Raw genomic sequence first — 24370 nt, forward strand, 5'->3', positions numbered from 1 at the left:
AAAACAGATTTCATTGTAAGCTATAATATCAATGTTTTTTTACATCACTATTTTTTTGTTGTTTTTCCATTTTCATTTCTATTTACAAAAGAAATCTTCTGAATTCATTTGCACAAAAAGAAGTATAAATATGTGTACTTCTTTTAATATGTCATAGATTGAGAAAACATAATTTACAAAATAGTTTACTATGTACAAGCCCCTTGTAGATTAACTTCCCTCAATTCACAATGAAAACAAAGTAAAAACAAAACAGAGACCTCCGACTGCCGTTACCATAGAAGCAGCCATCCTTTTCCCTCCCTTTCCTTTATGCAATCAGTGAAAAGTGACACCATTACAGGGTAACAGCTTTTCTCTGCATGTATAAGTCGCTTCTGTTTCCCAGATATGATTGGCTCATAGGCATCATAATGGCAACTCTGGCCCATTCAGAGTCAAGTGTGCATTATTTGCAAGGGCGTCTGGGTAGCTGTCCAATCAGAATTGTGGTTTACTGTGTCCTTGGGTCAAGTGAGAAATGCATGCTGATGCTTTTTCACCTGCTCCCAGTTTTCAAATTTTGTACTGGTGGAGAAACAGAAAGCAGAGTAGTTTGTAATTTGGATCTTTTTAGAATGAAGAGTTTGTAACTGACTGACAATGGTAAAATCACAGAGCAAGCAGATACAGTAGCGTTTATGGCTGCTTCCTCTATAGAAGAAAGTTATTAAACTAATTTTTTTTTCCATACCATGTTTTATCTACAGATACCCATACTCCACACATTTATTTTTGGGGATGGTTGTATATCTGTATACAGGATATTTAGCTTTAATGAATTCATTAAATGGATGCAAGAAAATTAAAGTGAATTGATTTCATACTGTTATGGCTGCCCTTGACTCTCAAAGATGTTTGGAAAGACGTCTGTGCAATACTCTGTAGAGAGAAGCACGTCAGGTCCGCCCAGCGTGATTAATTAGACTGCCTTGGGTGATTTCATCTGATCTGCTGTGAAACAAAGGCAGCCATGGGAATCAGTGTTGCCTGCCAATTGCATCAGAGGTGGACACGTACATGGATCTCACCACTGCTGATCACAGTGTCTGCACTGTACCTGATGTAATGGCTGAACAGAAAGCACTCACTTATGGGCAAGGACTTCTGGGACTTGTGGTGCTTCCTCATGGCGTCACTGACACAGACCAGGTTTATGGCTCTGCAATCCCTGCCTTTGCAAAACACATTGCAAAAAAATCAAATAAAATAAAAAAACGCAGAAATGAGGAAGTTCATCTCGATGGCTTCTTGAGGTGAGACGACAGCTCCTGGAGTTCCAGCTGGTGCACTTCCATGTGTTTCTGTGTGTGATGTCATTTCTTGGCAGGGACTGGCTGGTGGAGGGAGGGCGGGGACTGCAGTGCATCGCTCCTAACTTTATTCACACGAGATCCAGTCATGTATGGCTCTGAGCATTCCAGTAACAGGGCCCCGCCCCTGGAAACCCCACCAAGCCCCGCCCCACCCGGGGCCCCAAACAAACAGGCAGTCCACAGGGGGTCTCCCCCCCTCTCACTACGAGTTCTGTTCCAGGTACTCGTCGATCATGGTGAGGTTGTTGAGCCAGTCCTCGTTGGAGTTCACCAGCGTGTCTATGAAGTCCACCTCACCGGGCCCACCTCCACCGCCCCCACCTGGCCCTCCTGGCATGCCCCCGTTGCTCTGGTGCTGGCTGAAGTCGTATGCAGGCAGTTTGTGTCCGGGGTTGCCGTTACTGTTGCCGTTGCCGTAGCCCAACCCCGGCATGTGCTTGCCGGAGGAGGAGTGGTAGCTGGGTGGGGCGATCCCGTGGGCTGGGGGCACCATGCCGAGGGGGACCGGCTTCATCCCAGCCATGGCAGACAGAGGCCCCCGCGGCCGCAGGGCCTGCTGGGCCATGGGGGGGAGGGGGTGCCCGGGCGGCAGCTTCTGCATGTGTCTGCCGGGCAAGTTGGGGGCCACCTGGTTAGGGGGCGGGGCGCCAGTCTGGTGGGGTGTGAAATTTCCGGGCATGCCAGAGCGGAGGGGCTGCTGGGAGAATGGAGGAGGTCCTCCGCCCGCGCCGCGGCCCGGGAAAGCGTGCTGGTGGAGTGCTGGGTCCATGTGGCTGTCGCAGCCCATGCGTGGGAGGCCCTGCTGCTGCTGCTGCTGCTGCTGCCACAGCTGCGACTGCGGTTGTGACGGCTGCTGGGGGTTGAATGGCATGCGCGGGAGTGCGGAGCCCTGGTGGAGGGCGTGTCTGAGGTGCTGGGGCTGCAGGGGCCCGCCTCCGAACGATGGCCCTGGCATCCCCGACCGTGCTGGTGTCTGGCCGTGGTGGGTGGGCTGCCGGGGTGGTGTGCCCATTCCCATCATCCCCTGCCCCGGCTGCAGTGGCATCCCGAACTGCTGAGGCGGGTGGTAAAGGGCCTGCTTGGGGCCCGCGTTGCCCATGAAGGCCCCGGAGGCGCGCACGGCCTGGTTCAGGGGCCCCGGGGGCATGCCCATTCGGTTGGACAGCATGGGTGTGTGGGACATCATGGCTGGGCTGGCTGGGGGGTTCCCCATGGGGTAGCCGCACTCTGGGGGGACCGGCCGGCCCACACCTACAGCAGAGGAGACAGACAAACACGGCGTCATGACTGAGTGCGTCAGAGGCCTCTGAGGGGTAATTCCAGGCTACAGATGAAAGGACTGTGGTTTGCTTACGGGAATCGGAGATCTGAGACGCTACAAAAACAGAGAAACAAGCAGCTGTTTCAGACAGAGGGAGGGGCACAGGGACACTGCTCTGTCCATTTGAACTGGCTCCCATTCGAAGCTGACTCACTCAGAAACATTTTCACTTGGTGCTCACAACATGTTACAGAGCTTCAGCGTTACTCTGAATGTGAAATTCAGCATAACAGATGATTGTGTTATGACAAGAGAGTACAGTATTTTCACAACACAAAGAAATCTCAGGTATGGAGTTCCCTAAACTGAGCAGGTAAGTTGTCTGCAACGGAAAGGCTGAATCATATTATACACAGAATATTATCTCTGGAGGATGTATTCCAAGCCAGTTCCTTCCTCAGTCAGCAGAAACATACCAGTGTCCGGCTTGGATCTATAATTTTTGCATCGTTCACACAGTTTTAGTGTAAACACCTAACACACATCCTTTGAAACCATTTCCTTTACAGGCTCGGACCTCTGCCATTTGGATCAGTATTCAGCCACGCCTGTACAGATGTCTCTGATAAGTCGAGGTCCACAGTCATTATTCATCAGGAACTACATGGAAAATGTGCAGATGCTATTTTGTGTGTGGGTCGCTGAGCCCTCCTCTCATCCCTGCCACCACTATGCAGAGCCCTGCGCCGCTCTCACCTTGGAATGGCGCCACCTGCTGGCAGTCCGACATCTGGCCACCGTTCATTTGCTCCATCTGCCTCTGCTTCTCCTGCAAGATGCGCAGACAAGTGTCACGCTGTTGCTCGTCACAGTCGCACTCACTCACCCGCGCTGTCACTCACTGCAGGGCTAACTAGGCCACACTGCTGCGCACACACGTTTGACTGCTTTATTTGAATCAACAATGAGACATACAACACACACACACGGGTTCGCATGCGCACACACAGACACACACACACACACACACACACACACACACACACACACACACACTCGCACACACACACACACACACACACATTGTCATGCATTATCATTCAATGTGAGGACATTGACAAAGGCAAACTTTTCAGAAAGAGAACAGATTACAGAGGTGACCATACTGGCTGATCGCCAGGCTCACACACAGACAGCCAGTGCCCGACTGACCTGTAGGAGCTGTTTCCTGATCAGCTGGTTCTTCAGCAGGTTGTAGCTGTTGCCCTGGGCGGGGCGGGGCACAGTGGAGGGATCCTGGAGTCGCGGCACCATCCCGGGACTCTGATCCTGAGGCAAACAGAGACAGGTCAGAAGGGATCAGTAAAGAGCAATGTATCACCGCTCTGAACAATTGATGGGCAGGTCCATTAACAAACCAATACATTACATTACAGTCACTCAACAGACGCTCTTATCCAGGGACTTACAATTTTTACATGTTATCTATTTATACAGCCGGATATTTACTAAGTCAATTCAGGTTAAGCACCTTGCCCAAGGGCACAAGAGCAGTCCTCACACACTGCTGCCAATACATTGATCACTAAAACTGCATCCTGGCAGAGAACTTCGACAGCACTGTTCAGAGAAGTGGCTGCAATGACAATAAATATACATAAATCCTGACAGAGTATAATAGATTGCTCCATGTTACTGGAGATAATAGGACAGAACGATAAAGAATGATGACCAAAAGGAATCGGAATAGCCCTAATAGAAAGACATGGTGGCAGAATATGGCCAAAACACAGGAAATGTTAATAAAAAAACAGGATTGTGACAGGAGCAATTACATTTTAGTGTTAAAGCCCAGTTTTGATGGCAAGAACCAGAAACTTCAAAGATTGAGCACTGCTGAATGAAGCACCCAAGGACCTCGAGCAAGCTCGAGTCAACACTTCTGGTAAGGTGAATCAGTTCGAGCTGAATTCCCCAAATCTCAGAGTGGACCAAAACAAAATGCCTTTGCCCTTTGTGACCCAGCCAGGCTTCCTTCCCCGAGAGCAGGCTGTAAATAACTGTGCCGGGCAGGTTCCCAGAGCCGCTAGCATTTGTTTGTGTTGGCTCCGGGGAGGCTGCTCCATCAGGCATTCTCACATGGAGAATACTTCCTCCCTCTTCCTGAACCCCCACAATCCTCTTCTGCTTACAAACCGTTGTTGTCTCACTGCGGGTACATAATTCATGGGTCACCTAGCCTGGTTATACAACTGCAAGCTAAAAATAAAAGGTAAAATGGAAAAAAAAAACTATTTCTCAAATGAAAAAAGGTGGAGGATAGAGGGCTCTGAGGAATTTTTCAAGGCTTTTACATGAAACATAGATTAGACCTGCTCTGATCGATGGTCTTCTGCCTTGGCAATCAATATACATATTTTTTTGCGTTATGCACATGAGAATGCTGATTTGAGCATGATGACATACTCGCGTCCACTACAAATCCTGGATTTTCGATGGAGTTTTGAACCCTTAGCTGTCCACAAGCCTTGATGCTCTTACACAAATTTCCGTATGTACTGGGTGTCATTATGCGCGAATGGCCATGGCCACAGAATGACATCCCACTGGGAGTATTGCTGCTCACTGCAGTGGAAATGAATGACTTGTCAGCACTAGTGTTGGTAATGGCTATTGATCCTCTCCCTGGCCTGGCAGAATTGGAAAAGCACTGGAGAGGCGGGAGGGTGTGTGTTTGTGTATTCTGAGCTTAAACCTGTCTGCTGTGTAAGACTGGCTCTTTCCGCCATTTCAGTGCACACCATACTATAGCATCCATCTTTCACGCAGCATGAGAAATAATGGCAGAAAGCACATGGAGATATGAGTTCATTTGGGATCCAACACACCGCTCATATTGTTGCCTCCCACCGCTATGCCTGACCCCAGGCACTCTCCACGATATGACACCACATGACACTACTGCGCCCTGGATGTACGGTCTCTCCGTTTTTGACACAAGGATGCATGTCTCACGTACAAAACCTACGGCACGCAAAAGCGCGCCGTCCTCCTTAGCTTTGCGTGTCCGCGTGGGCACGCGGGTGGTTGTCTGGTGAAGCGGCGCGGAGCTTCATAATAATATGACTAATTGTTCTGATGTTGTGCCCGCGGGCTGTTGTCACTGCAACATCCGACATTGGAAGCTTTTCTTCCGATCATAAATCTCTCCCGAACGGGGTCACTAAAACAACAATACAAAAGAATCGTGCCGAGTATAAAGTAGGAGGTAGGAAAGAGAACACGGCTGGGGGACATGGAATTCCCCTTACATACTGCACACTGAAATTGTTTAGCTGGAATCTTGGAGCCTCTGTCTGTGTTACATTGTAATACACCCGCTACATTACATATTAAAGGAAATCACATTAAATACATAATAAATCAACATTCACGACAAATAGCCTGTCCTGCCATCCTTCAATGCGCCGTATTGTCTTCATAAAGGAATAACCTTTAATTCATGCATTCATGAAATTTGGATAAGTCTGTATTATTTATTACATTTATTATGTTGTGTGTACTAATGATAGTACATAGTGTTTACATTGAAAAATATAGTCTTACTCTGTGAATACAGACTTTGTATTACGTCTCAAAGTTGGACCGAAGCCGGAGGTAAATTTCCTGGACCTGCAGGTCTACATTGCCAAAGAGGTGCACCGTTGAAATTAAGAGATAATTCGGGCCCTCCCTCTCCACAGGCAAAAATGGACATATTAATCTCGACTAGCCTCTTCTTAAGCAAGATCGTTCTTTCTTTTTTAATTTCTCTCTGCTTTAACCAAACGTTACGATCAATCAAGACAGACTCCACCGCTAGTGCTCACCAGACAAGGCGTTTGGAGGCTATAAAGCACCAGTCATACATATACAGTCGGCGCTCAAGAGCCCAGTATGAAAGGTAAAATTATCTCCATGAATATCGCACGCTGTGCTGCAGCCACAGCTGAGTATCTGCTCCATTAGACTAGCCTGCGGTGCCATTCAATTAAGCTGTATTGAGAAAGTTGGCTCCCATTCTCCTGTTTAAACCTTAAAATGTTAATCTTACATTAATTATCACCGCTGCCCTCACCCCCGCATCAAGTTAGAGTTGAAAGTGGACAGACAGAAAGATAGAATCAGTGGCTAGTTTCCTCCAGATTTGGGCGTCTTACAATTTTTTGCCTACTCCCCCTACGCTGTTTCCATCAGTACACTGAGACGATTGGCATCTTGTCAAACCCACACCCATTTATACAACGCGTGTATTTCACAAAGCCTGCCTAATCCGGTTCCCAGATATGTCTTACTAAGCATGGAAAAGCACCAGGACTGCTTCATCATCCGTACAATTGGCTACTGTTAACGCTAAATGCAGGCTTTGTTTTTAGCGCGACACCCTTTTCTTCTTCGAGCCCTGGAGTGTAATTTCCCATCATTATCGTTAGATGGCGCCCCTGGACCCCCTCTTCCGTTCGCCAGCTCGCGCAATGCGTTCTCATTTGTACGGGGAGTGGGAAGGCACGCATCGTGTGCGGCCAGCGGCAAGAGCAGCGCTTATCTATTCGACGTGGGTGAATTCCAGCGTCTGCTCCTGTCACGCACGGACAGCCTGTCACCCTCCCTTCAGTACACAAGCCTCCAAATTAAACTAGGTGTTGTTCCATTAGAATCCCCGTCTCCTCCTATTTTCACACAAGCGCAGACGGGAGACAATGGAAAGAACGCGCATCGTAGCCTAATAAAAATGACCACGAACATGTAAGCGTATCTCTTGGTGTATTTCAAATTGTGTGAGTGCAGAATGCTTGGACATTCCATTGAAGTGTTCCCAGCTTCCAAGGACCTCCCTGATCAGAGGACATACATTGCAGTGAGCTCAATGACGTGCCAAAGTAAGCAGCAGCGCCAGATCTGTTGATGAAGCAGCTTTTCCTTTTTTCCCCTTTCGAAAGCCAGCTAAACTACACGCCCCGCTACCTTCTCACGGCAGCACAGCGAATACTTGGTATTGTTCCCTCCTTTTCAAGTAACGCACGCATGTCTTCCCCGTGAGGCTGTGCATGTTCTAATCTTACAAGAATTTGTAAGCTTTTATAGGTCTGGCTCTCGGTACGAGGGGTTCTCCCTCTAACTTGATATGAATGCGTGAAATGAAACGCAAAAACCGGTTGTTTGTGAAGGTTTTAGCGATGTGTTGGCTATATTTTATTATATTCAGGCTGTATTTTGGCGTACGTTCAAACAAACTCAAAAACTCAAAATTCTGCAGTCCACCAAGCACAAACCAAGAAAACGAAAATACCCCTTTCCGAAAGGTTCCCCAGAGAGAACGTTACTGCGCACTTGTCTGTTTAGCTACTGTAAACATTCAACAATAAAGAGTGCCACTTTCATAAATGAGTAACCACTTCAAACCTCTCACAACATGCCGTCTCGCTTCAACAGAAGTCTTTCCATCTCATGACTGCCGGGGCACTTTCCACACACACACACACACACACAATACTGTTGTGCTGAACTTTCCCGCGCACGCGATGATCACTCAGGTGCAAAGGGCATTGTTTATATTTTTTAACTATACGTCTATAAATGATTTATTCTTGATACATTTTTGGAATCTGAGGTGTGCTACGGAGACACAAATAATGATCTCAGTGCGAACTCCTCATTACGAAGGGTAGCCGTCGCTAATTTGCTTTCTGGTGCGTACGTGCGCTCCTTCCCTCATTTTCCATTCCCTCCGACGCCGGGATTTAATGAGAAGTGGTAACACGCGCACGAACGCAAGTCGATGTCTGTCCGCGTCAATCCTGCTCCCGGGAGATAGCCGCTGCCGCGACCGCTTCGTGTTACGCCAAGCTTCTGTTGTGCTTTTGCCACTGGGCGTCTGCCTTTGTTGCGAATGGATTTCGGCTACGGAGTAGGTGATCAGGATTACAAACGGCTGCGTCTGTTTTTCAGTTTCTTAAAAATTAAAGGGCGTTTTATGGATTTTGAAGACAGACGCGTGCACTGAATACTATCTTCCACCAGGGCACCCCTTTTTATAAGGAAGTGTAGCTTTATATTTGTGACTTGCAATTGGTGTTTTCAAGAGCCACACAAAGTGCGCTTGTTGCAAGCCCACCACAGACACACCTTGCCCACACAGTTACATTTACAACCTTTTCCGCAGCGTGATTCAGCTGTTTGTCGTGCTCAACGGTGGCCTTGCGATAATTACCATCATTAGGGACACGTGACTTTCAAGACTGGTTCACTTGTAAAAAGGGCAAAGCGACCATTCTTCAGCCGCAGGTCTCACGCTATGACCAACGAAAACACCGTACCTCTCACTTATTACCAGCCTGCATGGGGTCACTCAAGGCAAGGCCTGGGAAGTGGTGATAAAACCAGTGATGGGAGGATAATTGCCCACAGGCAGAAGCTGGTACAGGTGAAATGCTGACTTTCCTCCACACATGGCGGGCTAACCCTCCCTCACTGCATCAGGTGGGTAAATCACCAGAAAATGCATCTGTGGCCACAAGGGCCTGACAAGTGCAGCTTTTACATCAAGTATTGGACAATTAGCAGGCCAACCAGTCATTTGACTTCCTATCCAAAACAATTACGGTGCAAAGTCGTAACGAAAACGGTGACCCGCACTGGCATTCAAGGAACAGGACCTCTGATAGGTCGGAGACCCCATAGTAAACTGTTTGGCCCGGTCAATGTTAGGGTCTGCAATTATTATTTTTTTCTCCATCTGTGCTGTTTCGCATAGATGCTGATGGGGCCCCTCATTGGTGTTCCAGTAATGAGGGCTGAGGCGCCTGTGGTCTCACTGCACTGTCCTCACAGCATTTCCGTAAACAGGAACGGCTTATATATAGTCAACTCCTTTCACCAGCTTGGAAGTTTAATTGCCATGGGAAACTGCAACTACAGAGAGAGAGAGAGAGAGAGAGAGAGAGAGAGAGAGAGGGAGAGATGGAGCTAGAGAGAGAGAGTGAGAGGGGAGGAGAGCGATAGAGAGAGAGAGAGAGAGAGGGGAGGAGAGCGATAGAGAGAGAGGGAGAGCGGGAGGGGCATGCTAGGACAGGGGCCCAAACGGCAGCCCAGTTGGTGAGTACAGCTCGGCGTTTTTGCTATGTTACTCTGTGTGACCTTGCTTCGAGCTCAGCGCCAGGGAAAAAAAACTGGGACACAGAAGGGGGTGCTCTGCAAACAGGTTTCGGAGAGCTGGAGTGGATCCAGGGAAGTGGCAGAGCATTAGCATCTGATCGCCGCTGTCCCATTTCCATTCCTGCCGTAGCGCTGCACACATGCACATTCCAAGCACAGCTCACAAGAGCAAAGTAAGGTCTAGTCCTTTTATTCTTTAAGGACAGTTGTCTCGAGCTGTATTCTGTAACTTTATGTGCACGTTTTGTAGTAGGGCAAAATTGTTGTGGAGTGATGTGAAAAAGGCTACATTATCCATCAGGGTAGAAGAGCTTGACAAGCACAATTCTTCTGAAGTAACTAAGCACGCAGCCAACGTATAGTGCTTGCAGTGGATTGCCTGTGATGCCACAGTGACGTTCTGAGATTTGGGGGGGCATCCATCGTTCTCGTCCTGGATGGGGTGGCTCCACCTGATGTGACGCAGACGAGTTCAGCGGTGATGTCTGTGCGATGAGGCGACCACTTTGGCGCCAGCAGGGGGCACGACGTGGGGCGCGGGGGGGGGGGGGGGGGGGGGCTTGGTTAGGGGGGTGGGGGACGATAATGTATGTGACGCCTGACCTATTTCCAGAGCAGTGGACGGGTGCTGGGCCGTGCAGGGACTGGAGCCGCTCCACCACTCCAGCCCTGACCGGATGGCAGTGCCCGGGACACTGGTAGCCACTCGGCAACGGGGCAACTGTAACCATGGCTCCTGGCGAGGTGACATCACAGCGGCCCCCCCACTCTCCTTCAGAGTCCCAGCCACACTGGCTCAGGCAAAAGACCCGGGACAAACAGACAGGGAGACAGATACTGTAGGTGGACATTGACAGATGGACAGAGAGGGACAGATATACAGTTTAACAGACAAAGACAGACAGAGAAAGACATACAGTTTTACAGAGACAATCAAAGGTAGACAGAGAAAGATGAAGTTTGACAGAGACAGACAGGTAGAGAGACAGACTTGCATTGCAATACAGGGAAATAAGGAGGTAAGAGCAGAGTGCTTGCAGTCCGGCTGGCTCCCGACAGTGCAGTGCAAAGGAGGGGAGGCAGAGGCTCCCTCGCCTGCCTCTTCCCTCCAGCCCTCGCCTGCCTCTTCCCTCCAGCCCTCGCCTCTTTGAAGCCTGTAAACTATCCTGGGATCCTTTGAAACACCGCTCTGAATTCCCGCACTGTTACTGGCATATGCACCCCCACCCCTAATCCATTGCACTCTTCCACTGCGGGCCAGACACACACACACACACACACACACACACACACACTAATACAAAAATACCCCCACAGGTACACACACACACATACACATGCACACACAGCGCTTGGTTTCAGCTCACCGCTGATGAAAAGAATGTCTTGGCACAGGCGTGCTGCAGGTTGGTGAGACTGGGCAGTCCCTGAGAGGCGACCGAGCCGCAGGAAGGAGCCTCAGCAGCCGATCTCAGATCATTCTCAGATTATCACCTTTCGTCTGCACTCTCAGCAAGTGAGTGCCGGGGCCTTGCTACACATCTCTGCACTCCACCTCTGGGCTTTCCATCCTGCTCTTCTCCTTTACAAACACAACAGGATTATGGTAAAACTTTTACTACTCTGCATGGTCTGCCAGCAGTAGGACTATTCTGAAAAATTACAGTGATTGTCACAATATGCTCCAATTGTCAGGACTGCTAATCCTCATGTCCAGCACGAGCTTTGCTCTGACCAGGGGTAATGGGAGATTGGTGGGTGTTGGTGGCTTGGTGTAGTTCTGGCTGCGTGTGTTTGCATCCTATCCAATGGAATTCAGATGTTGATCGTGCCGGCGAGCCCGGTCACGTCACCGATATGGAGCAAGCGGCGTTCTCTCGGATAAGGCCCCGCTACGCGGGTCATTTTAATTAGAGCTGATTGCAGCTCTCAATGAGACCGAATGGAACAAAATGATTATTCTGGCGATGGCGTGTGGATATCCACCACCCAACCCCCGCCATCTCTCTGTCTACGCCTGTGCTTATCTGACAGATTTTTCTCATTTGCCCCCCCCAATAAAGTGCAGGGCAGTTGTTTCCACGAGAGCAGAGGTTAATGTGTTTCTGCTCTTCCTAAGCAGTGTCTTCCATATCACCCCGGACTGATATCTCCTGCCATCTGTGAACCCCCCCCCCCCCCCCCCCCCCCCACTCCCCTCCCACTCCCCTCCCTCCTCTCTCTCCCTGCTCTTCCTTTGGGCAAGGTCACTTGGGACGAGCTCAGCCTCTCCGCTCTGACAAAAGAAAGCATGTCCAGCTTCCAACGGCGTGGGACCGCTCTTGGCGTGAGAGATGTGATGCCCGCCCCCCCCCCCCGGGCCTCGTCACGGCAACGTCGCCACGCCGTACATCTCACAGGCATGCTAACAGCCGTCTGCGTTTTCCGCCAAGGAGCGTTTAAGCATTGTGGAGCACGCACCTCGATAAACACCTGTCACCAAGGGTGTCAAAAGGGTTCACTTTAACGGTTTGCCCACGTTAACTGATCATTTGGTATGTTAACAACAACTGCTGAGTACCTGAGTACCTCAGTAACTGGCTACCTGTTTACCTGGCTACCCGAGTACGGATACAAAGGCCAAAATCAATGGTCGATTACTGCTGTGATGCCTCACAGCTTCACACGCTCACCCATCTCACCGCTTTGGACAGGTCACATGACCCAGTTGATGAATGCTTGTTTTTGACTTTCAAGGCTTTTTATGCGCCATGGGCTCAAGCTGCCTTCTACTATATAACCAAAGACACAAACGCAAGCATGCGTTTATTTTGTCTGCCTTTATGTAATGGTTTAATGTTTGAATTGTTGGAAATTTTCTCAAACTCTTCAGAGGTTTTGGTATCTCATAGCGGTTTAGGTATGTTTGGGTAGGGCACTCTCTAATGGCCAATGGAGGCAGACATGCGTGTGTGTTGGGAGGGGGTAAAGATGGAGAGAGAGGGGCAGTAATAGAGAGGAAGGTGACAGAAGGACACAGAGGAGAAAAGGTAGAGACAGAAATTGCTGGCACTGCTATTCTCTCTCTCTCTCTCTCTCTCTCCCTCCCTCCCTCTCTCTCTACCATTGTCAACAGCTGTTGTTTCAAAGGGGAGAAAGAACCTCTTTCTTTGTTGCTTGGTGAACTCCTCTAGGGAGGGAGAGAGAGAGAGAAAGAAGAGAGGAAAAAAAGCTCCACTTTAAAACTGATCCAATTATACAATTCAGAAAACACCAAAAGGCAGATATTCACCCCCCACCCCAGCTGCCTCCCTTCTCTCTCTCCCTCTCTCGCTCTCTCTCTCTCTCTCACCCACACACACACACACACACACACACATGCACGCACGTTCATGCAGACACGCACACACACATGCACAAATGCACGCGCTCACACACACACTCTGTCTTCGCACATATTCATCAACACAAAGGATGTTTGCATTCTCACAGTGTCAAGGGAGCCACTGAATATTCAAAGAACATTCTTGTTGCGTGGAGGGAGGGGGGGGGGGGTGGAGGTATGGTTCAGTGGGCTACAGTGTGCCTCTACAATGAAACAACTCCAAGGTTTATTCAGCTAAATTACAAAAGCATTAAGGGAACTGGACCAGAGAAAATACATTTAACGCATATGAATACAATTTAACTCCAGACTGTTATTGACAGTTGAAATACACAACATGCATTAAGTTAACCTTATTGAATTAGATTTTCTCTTTCTAACGTGCCTGAGATGCATGTCCATTTTAATCCTGAAAAAGCTTCAGTGATTTAGAATACTCCAACCCCAGTTGGTTGTGGGTTCAAACCCCAGTGTTTCTGACTTGTTTGAGTACTGCCACTTAAGCATGGGGGCATCCCAAAAACCCTGGCAATGCGAGATCAAATCCGGGCTGTACCTTGGCTGCCCGGGAGCAGCCTGAGAGCTGTGTCCGGTATGGATCTGTGTGAGAGGGGAGATGAGCTGCATTCCTCCTCTCCTGCTTGTTTATCTAAAGGGCTGTTAGGCCCAGGCATTTCCCCCTCTCGAGTGGGAACGAGGGTCACTGCCCGGAGTCCTGCCGCAGGTGCGAGAAAGAGATTACAATCCGCACAGGAAGCCACTGGCACAAATTTGTCGATCTTGGACTTGGTGTGGAACAAAAGTCCCCTGCTGAAAAAGAGGCTTCCCCAGGAGCTCAGATTAAAAATAAAAACACCTCTGCACTTTGAGTGGGCACCCGCCCACTTCCTCCTCTGTCTCCTGTCAGAATTATTCCCACAGAGGCTTCCGGCATGACATTGCAGCTATACATTCCTACTCTGCTCTCTCCGTCAACTATTGTGGCTCACCATCACAACTACAAGGTTCCTAACCATTTACAACAAGTATAGCGTTAAAATGAATAGCGGGACTGTCAATGGCAATAATAATGGCGGTAATGGTGATCACGGTTGCACTGATGAGAGCGAGGGGAAGAATGCTGTTCTCGTCAGCGCCTGAGCTGTGGCCAGGGTGGCGAGGGAAAGGGTCCCGGCAGAGAGGAGGAATGTGGATGCACGCGTGAGTATACAAGTGCCCGCTCCCAAACACTGCTCTCATTGTGCGAAAACCATTAGAGAAAGGCTGGGCTGTATTAATTATTCATCCTCAATTTAGACAGAGGTCACTGAGAGAGAGAGAGAGAGAGAGAGAGAGAGAGAGAGAGAGAGAGAGAGAAAAACGGGGAGAGAGAAGGAGAGAGGGAAGGAATAAGAAACCCCATTACCGTGAACACCTTCTCGGAGGGCCCAGGGGGTCTGAGAAATCAAGCAGAGATGCTCTAAACCTGACACTCTCCCCCCCACCCCCCGCCCCAACCACATCCCTCTGTCCCTCCCCCTTCAAAGTATCCTCTGGAATGGTTGCCGTGGAGCAAAGCTCCAGCACTTCCTGGCCACAGAGCGGGGGAGTACAGAGAGTTGGGCTGAGCCGAGATCCATCTGAGTGGCGACACCCTCCCTCCCCCAGAGTCTCCGCCACGCAAGCATCCAAAGAGGCTCCCTTCTTTCATTATTCATCCAGGCCCCACCCTCACTCTCGATGCCACCTGACCCCCGCCAGGTTGAGCGTCAAGGAATGGAACCCCGAGTTTACTCCCCTGCGGCTTCACCTGGAGGACCAGGCTAGGCCCTGGATGCTGATCCAACGTATTAAACCTAAGGCAGTCCCAGAGCCACAGTCACAGACCTGGTTCAGTCTTTTACACCAACCTGCATGCAGTCAAGCTGTTCTGTTGCTGGTGATTGAGAGACACCTCGATATCGTCTATGTTTCCCTGAAGTAAGGTCGACCACCCGTTGTGCACAGAACAACCCTATTAAAACACACGTCACTGTGAGTGGCATATTGTGACAGCGATGTGTCTTACACACGATGCAGTGGGACACCCAGAGGACATAAGGAACTGGATATATCCACAAAAAGACATGGGGTTTGCAATGCCAGGATATTATAACCGCTATCTGTGAACAAAACAAACCATGATAAATACATTTACCATTGATAAAAATAAATTTAAACCACTTTTGATTGCTTTTTTTAATCACTTCTAAGGAGCACGGTAGAACTTGATGACTGTCTTGCCAAATTCAGAGATCTATCTATTATTTCGATGCACAAAGCCTTCATTTTCTGAAGCATGTCTGAAGTAATGTCTGAAGCACAGTGCCTCTGCTTAACTGGCCTAGACGCAGAAATTACACTCACGGAAAGGGAGGAAATTGAAAGGCCTCCACTTAAAAAGGCTATCATCTGCCCCTAGGCCGAAGCCGAAACGTCAGGTCCTAATCCCCTCTCTGCTGCGCTCCTCCATCGCTTCTGCCGTGGCTACCTCACTCCCATATGCCCCCCGGCAACACATGGTAATCCTGGCTGAATTAGGTTAATGCCGCGGATTCCTCGGAACAAACAATATGTTTACATTCCACCGTCTAATCACGTAATGTTGTTTACAGGCAAACGCTGGCTGTCCGTTTGAGACCCCCCCCCCCGGCACATGTCGTCCTTTATGAAACCGATTTGGTGTTTTCCTCACCCTCTGTCATACGTGTCACTTCTGTGGATCATGAGGGTAAAGCAAGGATACGTAGCGATTAAACATCCACGCCGTGCGTTAATCCATTTTTATTATTCTGCTTTCAAGGCGATACTCCCAACCCTTTAGCGTTGATAATTACCAACTAGAAACTGCGTACAAAAACTACCAAAATAGAGACATCTGTAATGACTGTCCTGATGTCACTCACAAAGACGTTAAAAGTAATTATTCCTAGTATTTTTCTGTCATTATTTGTTGATGGCCTCTCTCAGACCTGATAATTGCTTTTTTTTTCCCAAAAGTGAGAGACTCATCATTCAGACGAGACTTCAGAGAAAATATGACGAATGCTCCGTGTTATCTTTATTCAGACAGAGAAAAAAGATCAAACCAACGCAAACAGCTGCTGTTACACGCCAGGTGCTGCCAGCCTGTTTGCTGTATGCATTGCAGAGTGACTTCGAGTGCAATGTGAACGCAAACACATACTATGACACATCAAATTTGCCTTGCAGATTTACGTACGAGACACTTAGTCAGTTCACTTCTCTTAACTGGTGCAGTGAACACATTGTGTGTTGCCCAAGTACACAGGAGCAGCGCCCAGCCCCGCTCTTTACCCAAGGGTCCGGTGCACTAACCTTCACACCGCACTGCTAGCTTACTGACGGGAGAAGTCAACACCCTCTTGCATCACATCCAGCCAATCGCAGGGCTCCACTGACACGCACACGCCCAGCGCTGTCAGACAAATGACTTCCAAACACAAAACCACATTGTTATGGCTAGTCTTTAAGGAGCTGTTGAAACTAGTTTGTTTTCCACGTATTTTTCCTTGTTTTCCCTCTTTTAAAACGCTGAGTTCTGCCTCGATGGATCCTTAGCCCTTCCTGTCAGAACTGCTCTGTTCCGAAATATTTTGCATGAGTGTTTACATGCTTGTAGCTTTTTAAAGTGACAAGCATGTAAGTGCCTGTGTAAGCTTGTGCGTGTGCGTGTGTGTCACTGTTTGTACGTATATGTGTGTCTGTGTGTGTAGGTGTGGTGATACCAGGTCTCCAAATCTATGCCCCAAAACAGACAAACACACATGAACACGCACACAAGCATGCTCATACACACGCACGCACACACGCACCTGCGTCTAACCTGATTTTATAGAAACAGTATTTAAGCCCGCTTGAGGCCTTTTACTTGCGTAACTGTGCCAATAACTGAAACTTGACCCTCGCGAGCTAGACTCTCAGACAGCCAAAAGCTGCCGTTAAAAAAAGGACTTCCACTGCTCCAATCAGCAAAATGCCAAATTATCACCCCCTTTCTTTGTGACTCTGCCCAGCACTGCAGCGCAGACAGAAGTGCTGTGTCCTGTCCGAAGCCTCTCAGCACCACAGTGCTTCCCTGCCTCCAGTTTGGCTGTGCCAGGAACAACCTGCGGTTGGCGCCCCCACCAAAACAAACACTCTGCTGGGGGAGCTTGTGCGAGGGAGACCTTAGCTGCTCGGGCAAATAAGTACACAGCGGCCAAGACCCCGGGCTGCTGATCGGATTGCACTGCGGGTACAAGTCCCAGGTGGGGCAACTTCACTGCAGCTTTTGCACGATCAATATCATTATCTATTTGCTTAAGACAACACTTCCCTATTCGGTATGGCACTCTGCAGGTTGCTCTCTGTCTTCTTCCTGTATCGAGGATGGGAAGACTGCCCTGAGGAGAGCAAGACAGCTACCCCCCCCCCCCCCCCCCCCCGGGCTTCAGGGCTTCAGAAGCAAGCTGACAAAAGACAACAAATTGCCTTCTGCGTCTGTCATGGTGAATGCATTGGAAGGAGTGTAAAAGCAAACCTGTGTGGGTATATTAACCACCTTCGCCAGGGAAAGGTCCAATTCAGCACTGGGGAGCCGTTTCTGCGTGAAGGGGTGGGGGCAGGCTCCGGGGAGGATGGCGGGCCGCTGTGGGGGAGCAACTCGGAGCGGGACAAATGGCGGTGGGGGCGGCGCGGGGGCAGCGGCTGCAAACGTAATGGATGGACCTGCGCTTGCCAAGGACACTCGCGGCGCCCGCCACCCTGAGTCTACGACAAACCCCTGCGTGCTGTGTCTGCAATCACGTATAAGGATTTAAAGAGCAGAGACCAACACCAAACATCACATACACAACAGAATCTTAAGAGGGTTTGAGCCAATTATAGGTCACATAAACAGTAGAATTATCAGTTTGAGCCAATCAGATGGTGTTGCGTAGTTCCCGTGCTCTGGGTTCCACGTTGGTGAGGTTGCCTTCCAAGAAAACTGTCATTTTTTTGCCCTATAAAGGAGCATGGTTGAGCGCATTTATTTGAATGCAATTACTTCAAAAACTATAATCAGTGAGATCAGGCAGCTTTTGTCAGTATGAGTACTGAACATTTCTGAGAGCATTTCTATGACAAGTTTTATGTTTTTTAATGTTTGGGGTGATGTGATGACTTTGGTTTAAAAAGACTGTTCAGCAAATTAAAGTCTCACATATGTGAAGGCATATCATTTGTAAAACAGCTTCAACAGTTGAACCTCCATATACCATATGCTGAGATAACTCAAATGCAAAGTAAAGAAAGAGATCCCATCAAATAGCACAAAAAAAATCAATGTTGAACTATTTATAGCTGTGTCAATTTACTCAAAGACAAAGGATACTGCTACATTAATATCATCATAAATCCATGGTACTACATAAACAATTTAATAACTGACTGAATATTTATTGAACACTTACAAGCCACAGAATGAGGAGTAAAATATTGATCCAGTGATAGTTATGAACGAGGCGATAAAATCAAATGGCTTGCAAAAAGAACTGTATTCATCATACTGTAACTGGAGGCTAAAATACTCAGAACTGTATTAATAAAGATATGATTTTTTGCAAATGGTATAATTACTGAAAACATTACAATATGCATTGTTTCCCCTCACATGAGCCAAAAAAAAGTGGTTCACAGGTGTTGTCTGCTTCACAAGTAAGTGTCAGCATCCTGTACATAACTAATCATGAGAAATTTAAATGAGCTTTTCTACTCTCTTCTAGTCATTGTCCTCTTTTTGGTTTAATTTCTCACCTCTTTCCCAAGGTGGTAAACACCATGCTTCCTTGCCATGCCTTCATTTTGCAATGTTAGGCAGAAGTAATCGAATATGTTAACAAATACCATGAACCTCGCCTCTTGCTTTTCCACAGTAGCACTTTTGGTATTTCATGCTTGAAAAGGCACGCTCTTCCGAAACTGAGAGATGACTTAATGCATCGTAGTATTTCTTTGTTTGCCACAGATACCAAGCACATATGAACTGTAATTACACAGCAAAGCATACAATTTAGACCAAATATGACAATTTTCACACAACATAAGTAGGAGTGATAAAATTGAAGGGTGTGGCCAAATATTTCAGCATTACCAACTTGCTGCTGTTCCCCTCTCTCTTCAGGATAGCAAGTTACATAAGCAGGTCAGTGAGGGATTGGACCGGCAGGGAGACCAGGGCTTTTGTTTTGTTTTTTTGTTTTCTTTTTCTCTCATTTGGAAAGCCTCCCTCGACCACAGGAAATCCAAGTAATGTTTGCTATGCGACTCCTATTGCCGTCAAAAAAAAATCATGTTTTTATTTTTTTGCCCTCATCCCTGGAACAAAGCCAGTGACCTCTAACTCCTAATTCCAATACGTGATCAGAGCTAGTGGGATTGTGTGTGTGTCTCTTTGTGTAAGTTAGTGTGGCTGTCTTTTCATATCAGTCGGTCAGTACGTGCGAGTGTGTTTGTTCGTGACTACCTACTTGTGTGTCTATTATAGAGACTGTATGTGTGTGTGTGAGGGTGTGTTGTTTGTGTGCCTATGTGTGTGTCTGACACACAGCCTGTGTGTGTGTGTGTGTGTGTGTGTGTGTGTACCCCCCCCCCCCGTCCGCTGCTCCCAGAATTCCGTCGCCAAGACTGCCTGTCTGAGTCTGTCTGCCTCCTTTCTGTCTCTGTCTCTCCACTGCCCCCCCTTTCTCTCCCTCTCTCTCCATTTCCCTCTCTCCCAGTCCCCCTCCCCTTCCCTCTCTTCCTCTGCAAAGGCTGAGAAATAAAGTGACAGAATTAAATATGAGCTGCCTTCAGTAATCAGGGAGCCTGGAGTTCAAGAGAGAAAGAAAGGACAAAGGAGCAGAGGCAGAGGAAAGAAAGGGAGAGAGAGAGAGAGAGAGAGAGAGAGAGAGAGAGAGAGAGAGAGAGAGAGAGAGAGAGAGAGAGAGAGAGAGAGAGAGAGAGAGAGAGAGAGAGAGAGACAAAAGGACAGAAATGAAAGAGGGAGGAGGATCCAGTCAATGGTGGTCAGTGAATTCTCGGTGCAGGTATATGTAATCTATTGTGCTGTTGGCTCGACAGCAATGATTGAGGACTTTCAGAAACAAAACTACACACGTCCCTCAGGAGCGTGTGTGCGCGCGCATGTGTGTCTGCGCGTGGTCTATGGCAATGTGTGTACTACGTTATAGACGTACGCATATCTGTCGATATTTGTGTATCAATGTGTGTTTGTAGGGTTCCAGTTCCCACAGGAAGTAGTGCAGTAGTCGTCTCACCCTCCTTATGAAAACGCTGGCGGGATTTGTGTTAAGAATCTGCCTGCACCAGTACCCCCCCCCCCCCCCATCCCACCCCCCTGCCCCGCCCCCTTCTCTCTTCCTCTGCAAATAAAAGCTCAGGGAGCTAAAGAAAGCTGCTGACACGGGCTCCTCTCCTGTCCTGAGCAACACATACTCCACCCTGAACACCGCTGTCCACCTCACACAGTAGACACATAATTCCCACAGACATACACTACTCCACCCTTAACACTGCCCTGCACCTTACATATTACAATATTCACACACAAATAAACAATTCCACATTGAACACTGCTCCACACCTCATATACCAAACACAATACTCCCACACACATACAGGACTCAACACTAGCCTGAACACTGCTCTATACTGTATACACTGAACTCAGCATTCCCCCCACACATACACCACCCTGAACTCTGTTCCCCACCTCACAGACCGAAAGAATCAGCTCTGTAAGAACACACACACTCACACACACACACACCCAGCTGCTTCGCCCTCAGCTCTGTTCTCTGTCCCCATATGACAGTGTGGAGCTCGGCAGAAGCCTGCTGCCGACACTTCAAACAGGCACAGTATCACAGAGGAGGGGGAACGCGCTGAGAGCTGCACCTCCTCCCAGCACAAGAGCCCTCCACACGACCGGCCGCGCGTCAGACCCAGACAGAGAGACCGGGAGGCCCGCAGGAGGCTCCAGACTACCCCCGCGCCTCCCCTCCGATGCGTCCCTCAGGGGAACTCCCTAACAACCGGTCCGTTTATCGCACTCAAAGGGGCTCACTGTGCTCCCGGGCCCTTGGCAGGAGCGCATCCTGATTTTCCACGTGTCCCCCCCGCCCCCCGCCAGACCGAGCGGAGGCGAACTTTTCCGAGCCTGCCGGGCGGGGGCGGTCCGTCTGGCTGCAGGTTTACGGGTGACCTGCAGGAGGGCAGCACTCTCCAGCGGAGAGGACGGGGGCTGGAGGGGAAGGCGACCCGGGGGGGGCGGCGCCGGATTGGAACCAGAGTTCCCACCGGGACCGACCACCGCAATGCCGGAGATGGTCACCGGCAGGTCATCCCGCTCCACACGGTTTGCTCTGGGCTTCACAGAACAAACAAAACCGCGTTCCGTTACGGTCAATGCCATTCCTGTTCCACATTATATATTTACTGTTACTATGCGGCTTTTGCCTGCTCAAAGATCACCCATGTTGGGCAGAATTCTCCTGCATGCTGAGTTGTACCCAACTAGGGTAGGGATGCCACCTGTAGCTATGCAGACCAACCCACAGGCCCGTCCTGGAATATCACTTTACACAATCCTAAATCAAGCCACGATGAGAAATTTGCAGCTATCACGAACAAACCTCGGCAGGCAGCCTGTGGATTGGAAGCCATGTTAGGAGTGGTGCTGCAGTATCTTGCTTGCTCATCTCGTCTTGCTTGTCCCCTGGGGCACGCTGAACAGGGTGCTGCTCTTAATGTGCTCTGTGATGGGGTGCAGTGTAAAGCAGGCAGGCATGAGGCTCCTGGCTATGAGTGCTGTCTTTCCCTCAGTACCGCACCTTAGGGCCCTGATTCACAGCTCGGACTAAAACCATGTGTTTACTTCACAAGTTATAAGCCTAACGCTAACTCCCCTAACCCTAACCCTAACCCTAACCCTAAATCTAATGAGTCAAGGTAAACCGACTTGCACTGCAATAACTGATTCTGAAAGAATCAATTCAGAAATTGAAAGGATACAAACACTGCCTTAAAATCACAGTGTACATGGGTCCATTCTAAAAAAATTGCACCTGAACTCCTAGGCTGTGTTTAAGGGTGTTGAGCTGGGAAGATTTCACCCAGTCTGAAGTCATCTGATTGGCTCACCCTGTTTCAGAGCAGCCATTTCAGCCAATCCACACTCTGCAAAGACCAGTAGACCTGGGGTGGAATTCTGCATGGCATGATGCCCCAAAACAGGGACCATAAACACATGCACACGTGCACAGGACCATAGAAGAACACGTACACAATCACACACACTGACGTGGACACACGCGTGTACAGATATATCGGGGAAGGCTGACCCACTTAGGGGGAAATGTAAAATGTTAAAATCAGAAGTGGTTCAGCTGAGGACGAAATGGAAACAAGGTTACTCCTGCACTCCCCACTGTGAAGGATTCTGGCTGCAAGTCACAATGGGGGGGTGTTGCAGCAGATTCAAACCCCCCCCCCTTTTTTCCCATTCCCTCCTTTCAGCCTTGGAGGAAGGACAGAGCAGCAGACAGAGACGGAGAGGGAGAGAGATAGAGGGAGGATGTATGTGGGGAGACAGAGTCAGAGACTCGACAGCGTGTTGCGTGTGTGGTGTGTGTGTGCGTGTTCGCCCCCTGGGGTTGGCGCTGCAGCCACCCTTGAATGCCCCCCAATAGGATGGCCTGGAAAGTTAAACTTCACCCCCCGCTCCCAGCCGCATACATGCTGACTCGCATATGCTGTGTACACAGAAAAACACATGGCTGTCGCCACGACAACTCTCAAAATACTCCGCCTTGCTGACACGTTCCTCCAGTGGTGCACAAGCCAAGGGCCCGTGGACTTCACCAGGGTTGTAAAACTCCCACACAGAGGTGAGCCTGTGTCTCCCTGCAAGGCAAGCAGGAGCCAAGCACGCTTTACTTTCTGTGTATGTGTTAGAGTATGCTCAAGTGTGCATGCCTGTGTGCTGGTATGTGTTTGTGTCTATGTCTGTGTAACAGAAAGAGAAAGAGAGAGAGTGAGTGTGTGTGTGTGTGTGTGTGTGTGTGTGTGTGTGTGTGTGTGTGTGTGCGCGCGTGCGCACCCGTGTGTGTGTGTGTATGTCTGTGTAACAGAAAGAAAGAAAGAAAGAAAGGGAGAGAGAGAGAGAGAGAGAGAGAGAGAGAGAGAGAGAGAGAGTCTATGTAACAGAGAGAGAGTGTGTTTGTGTGTCCATGTTTGTTACAGAAAGAGAGAGATTGTGTGTGTGTGTGTGTGTGTGTGTGTGTGTGTGTGTGTGTGTGTAACAGAGACAGTGGGGGCATGTATGTTTGTGAGTGTGTGTGTGCTCCTCTTTTCACAGCTGCACAACCTCCTGACTGTACCTCACCCCCTCCAAACATGGCCACCATTACCACCCCTCCTTCTCAGCTTGGAGGAAACACACTGACTCGTCACAACAAGAAAGAGGAGAGAAAGAGAGAGGGAGGAGGGAGTGAGAGTGAGAGAGCAAGGGAACACATGAAAGCACTGAGAGACAGGGGGAGAGTGAGAGTGAGAGAGCAAGGGAACATATGAAAGCACTGAGAGAGTTAAGAGTGGGAAAGTGAGAGTAAGCGTAAGCGGCAGGCCCTTGACCTGAACTCAGGAGCGATGGTATTTGCAAAACCTCTATGTCGGAACTTCGCCCTCCGCTGGCACAAGATCCCAATCTAACACACGGGAGGAGCAGGTCGTTATGCTCTGGGGCACAGACAACTGCAGAAGCACCACTGGTGAATACCAGCGTGAGAGACAGAGAGACAGAGACAGAGAGAGAGAGGGAGAGAGGGAGAGAGGGAGAGGGAGAGAGAGAGAGAGAGAGAGAGAGAGAGAGAGAGAGAGAGGCTGGAGCACACAGAAAACAAGCAGAGTCAGAGCGTGTGAGGAACCAGACGGCCTTGCGTGGGCAAACGAAAAGGCATTTCCACTCGAGAGGGGGGGATTCCCGCTCTGTGTCAAACCATCAACGAAGACAGACTGCTGCCAGGAAGGCAGAACCAGATAACGGAGCTCAAACAAGAAAAACACACACACACAACACTCCTGTTTACTGACTTTGCTTTGCTTGCCCTGCTCACGCTTTCACTGAGGATTGCT

At 49.1% G+C, this 24370-nt stretch overlaps 1 protein-coding gene across 1 annotated transcript in view; it reads right to left on the reverse strand.

Annotated features, from left to right (window-relative positions):
* Positions 1 to 204: 204 nt before the first annotated feature.
* si:ch73-211e3.1 (trithorax group protein osa) overlaps positions 205 to 24370 on the reverse strand; it is a 68286-nt gene continuing 44120 nt past the window's right edge. The window contains exons 3-5 of the mRNA XM_036547545.1: positions 3829 to 3945; positions 3373 to 3445; positions 205 to 2606 (exon numbers count right to left, since the gene is read on the reverse strand). Of these exons, the coding sequence (XP_036403438.1) occupies positions 1558 to 2606; positions 3373 to 3445; positions 3829 to 3945 (1239 nt within the window). The 3' untranslated portion in view covers positions 205 to 1557. The remainder of the gene's footprint in view (positions 2607 to 3372; positions 3446 to 3828; positions 3946 to 24370) is intronic.

The sequence above is a fragment of the Megalops cyprinoides genome, chromosome 16 (genome assembly GCF_013368585.1).
Source record: "Megalops cyprinoides isolate fMegCyp1 chromosome 16, fMegCyp1.pri, whole genome shotgun sequence".
Classification (NCBI taxonomy): Eukaryota; Metazoa; Chordata; class Actinopteri; order Elopiformes; family Megalopidae; genus Megalops; species Megalops cyprinoides.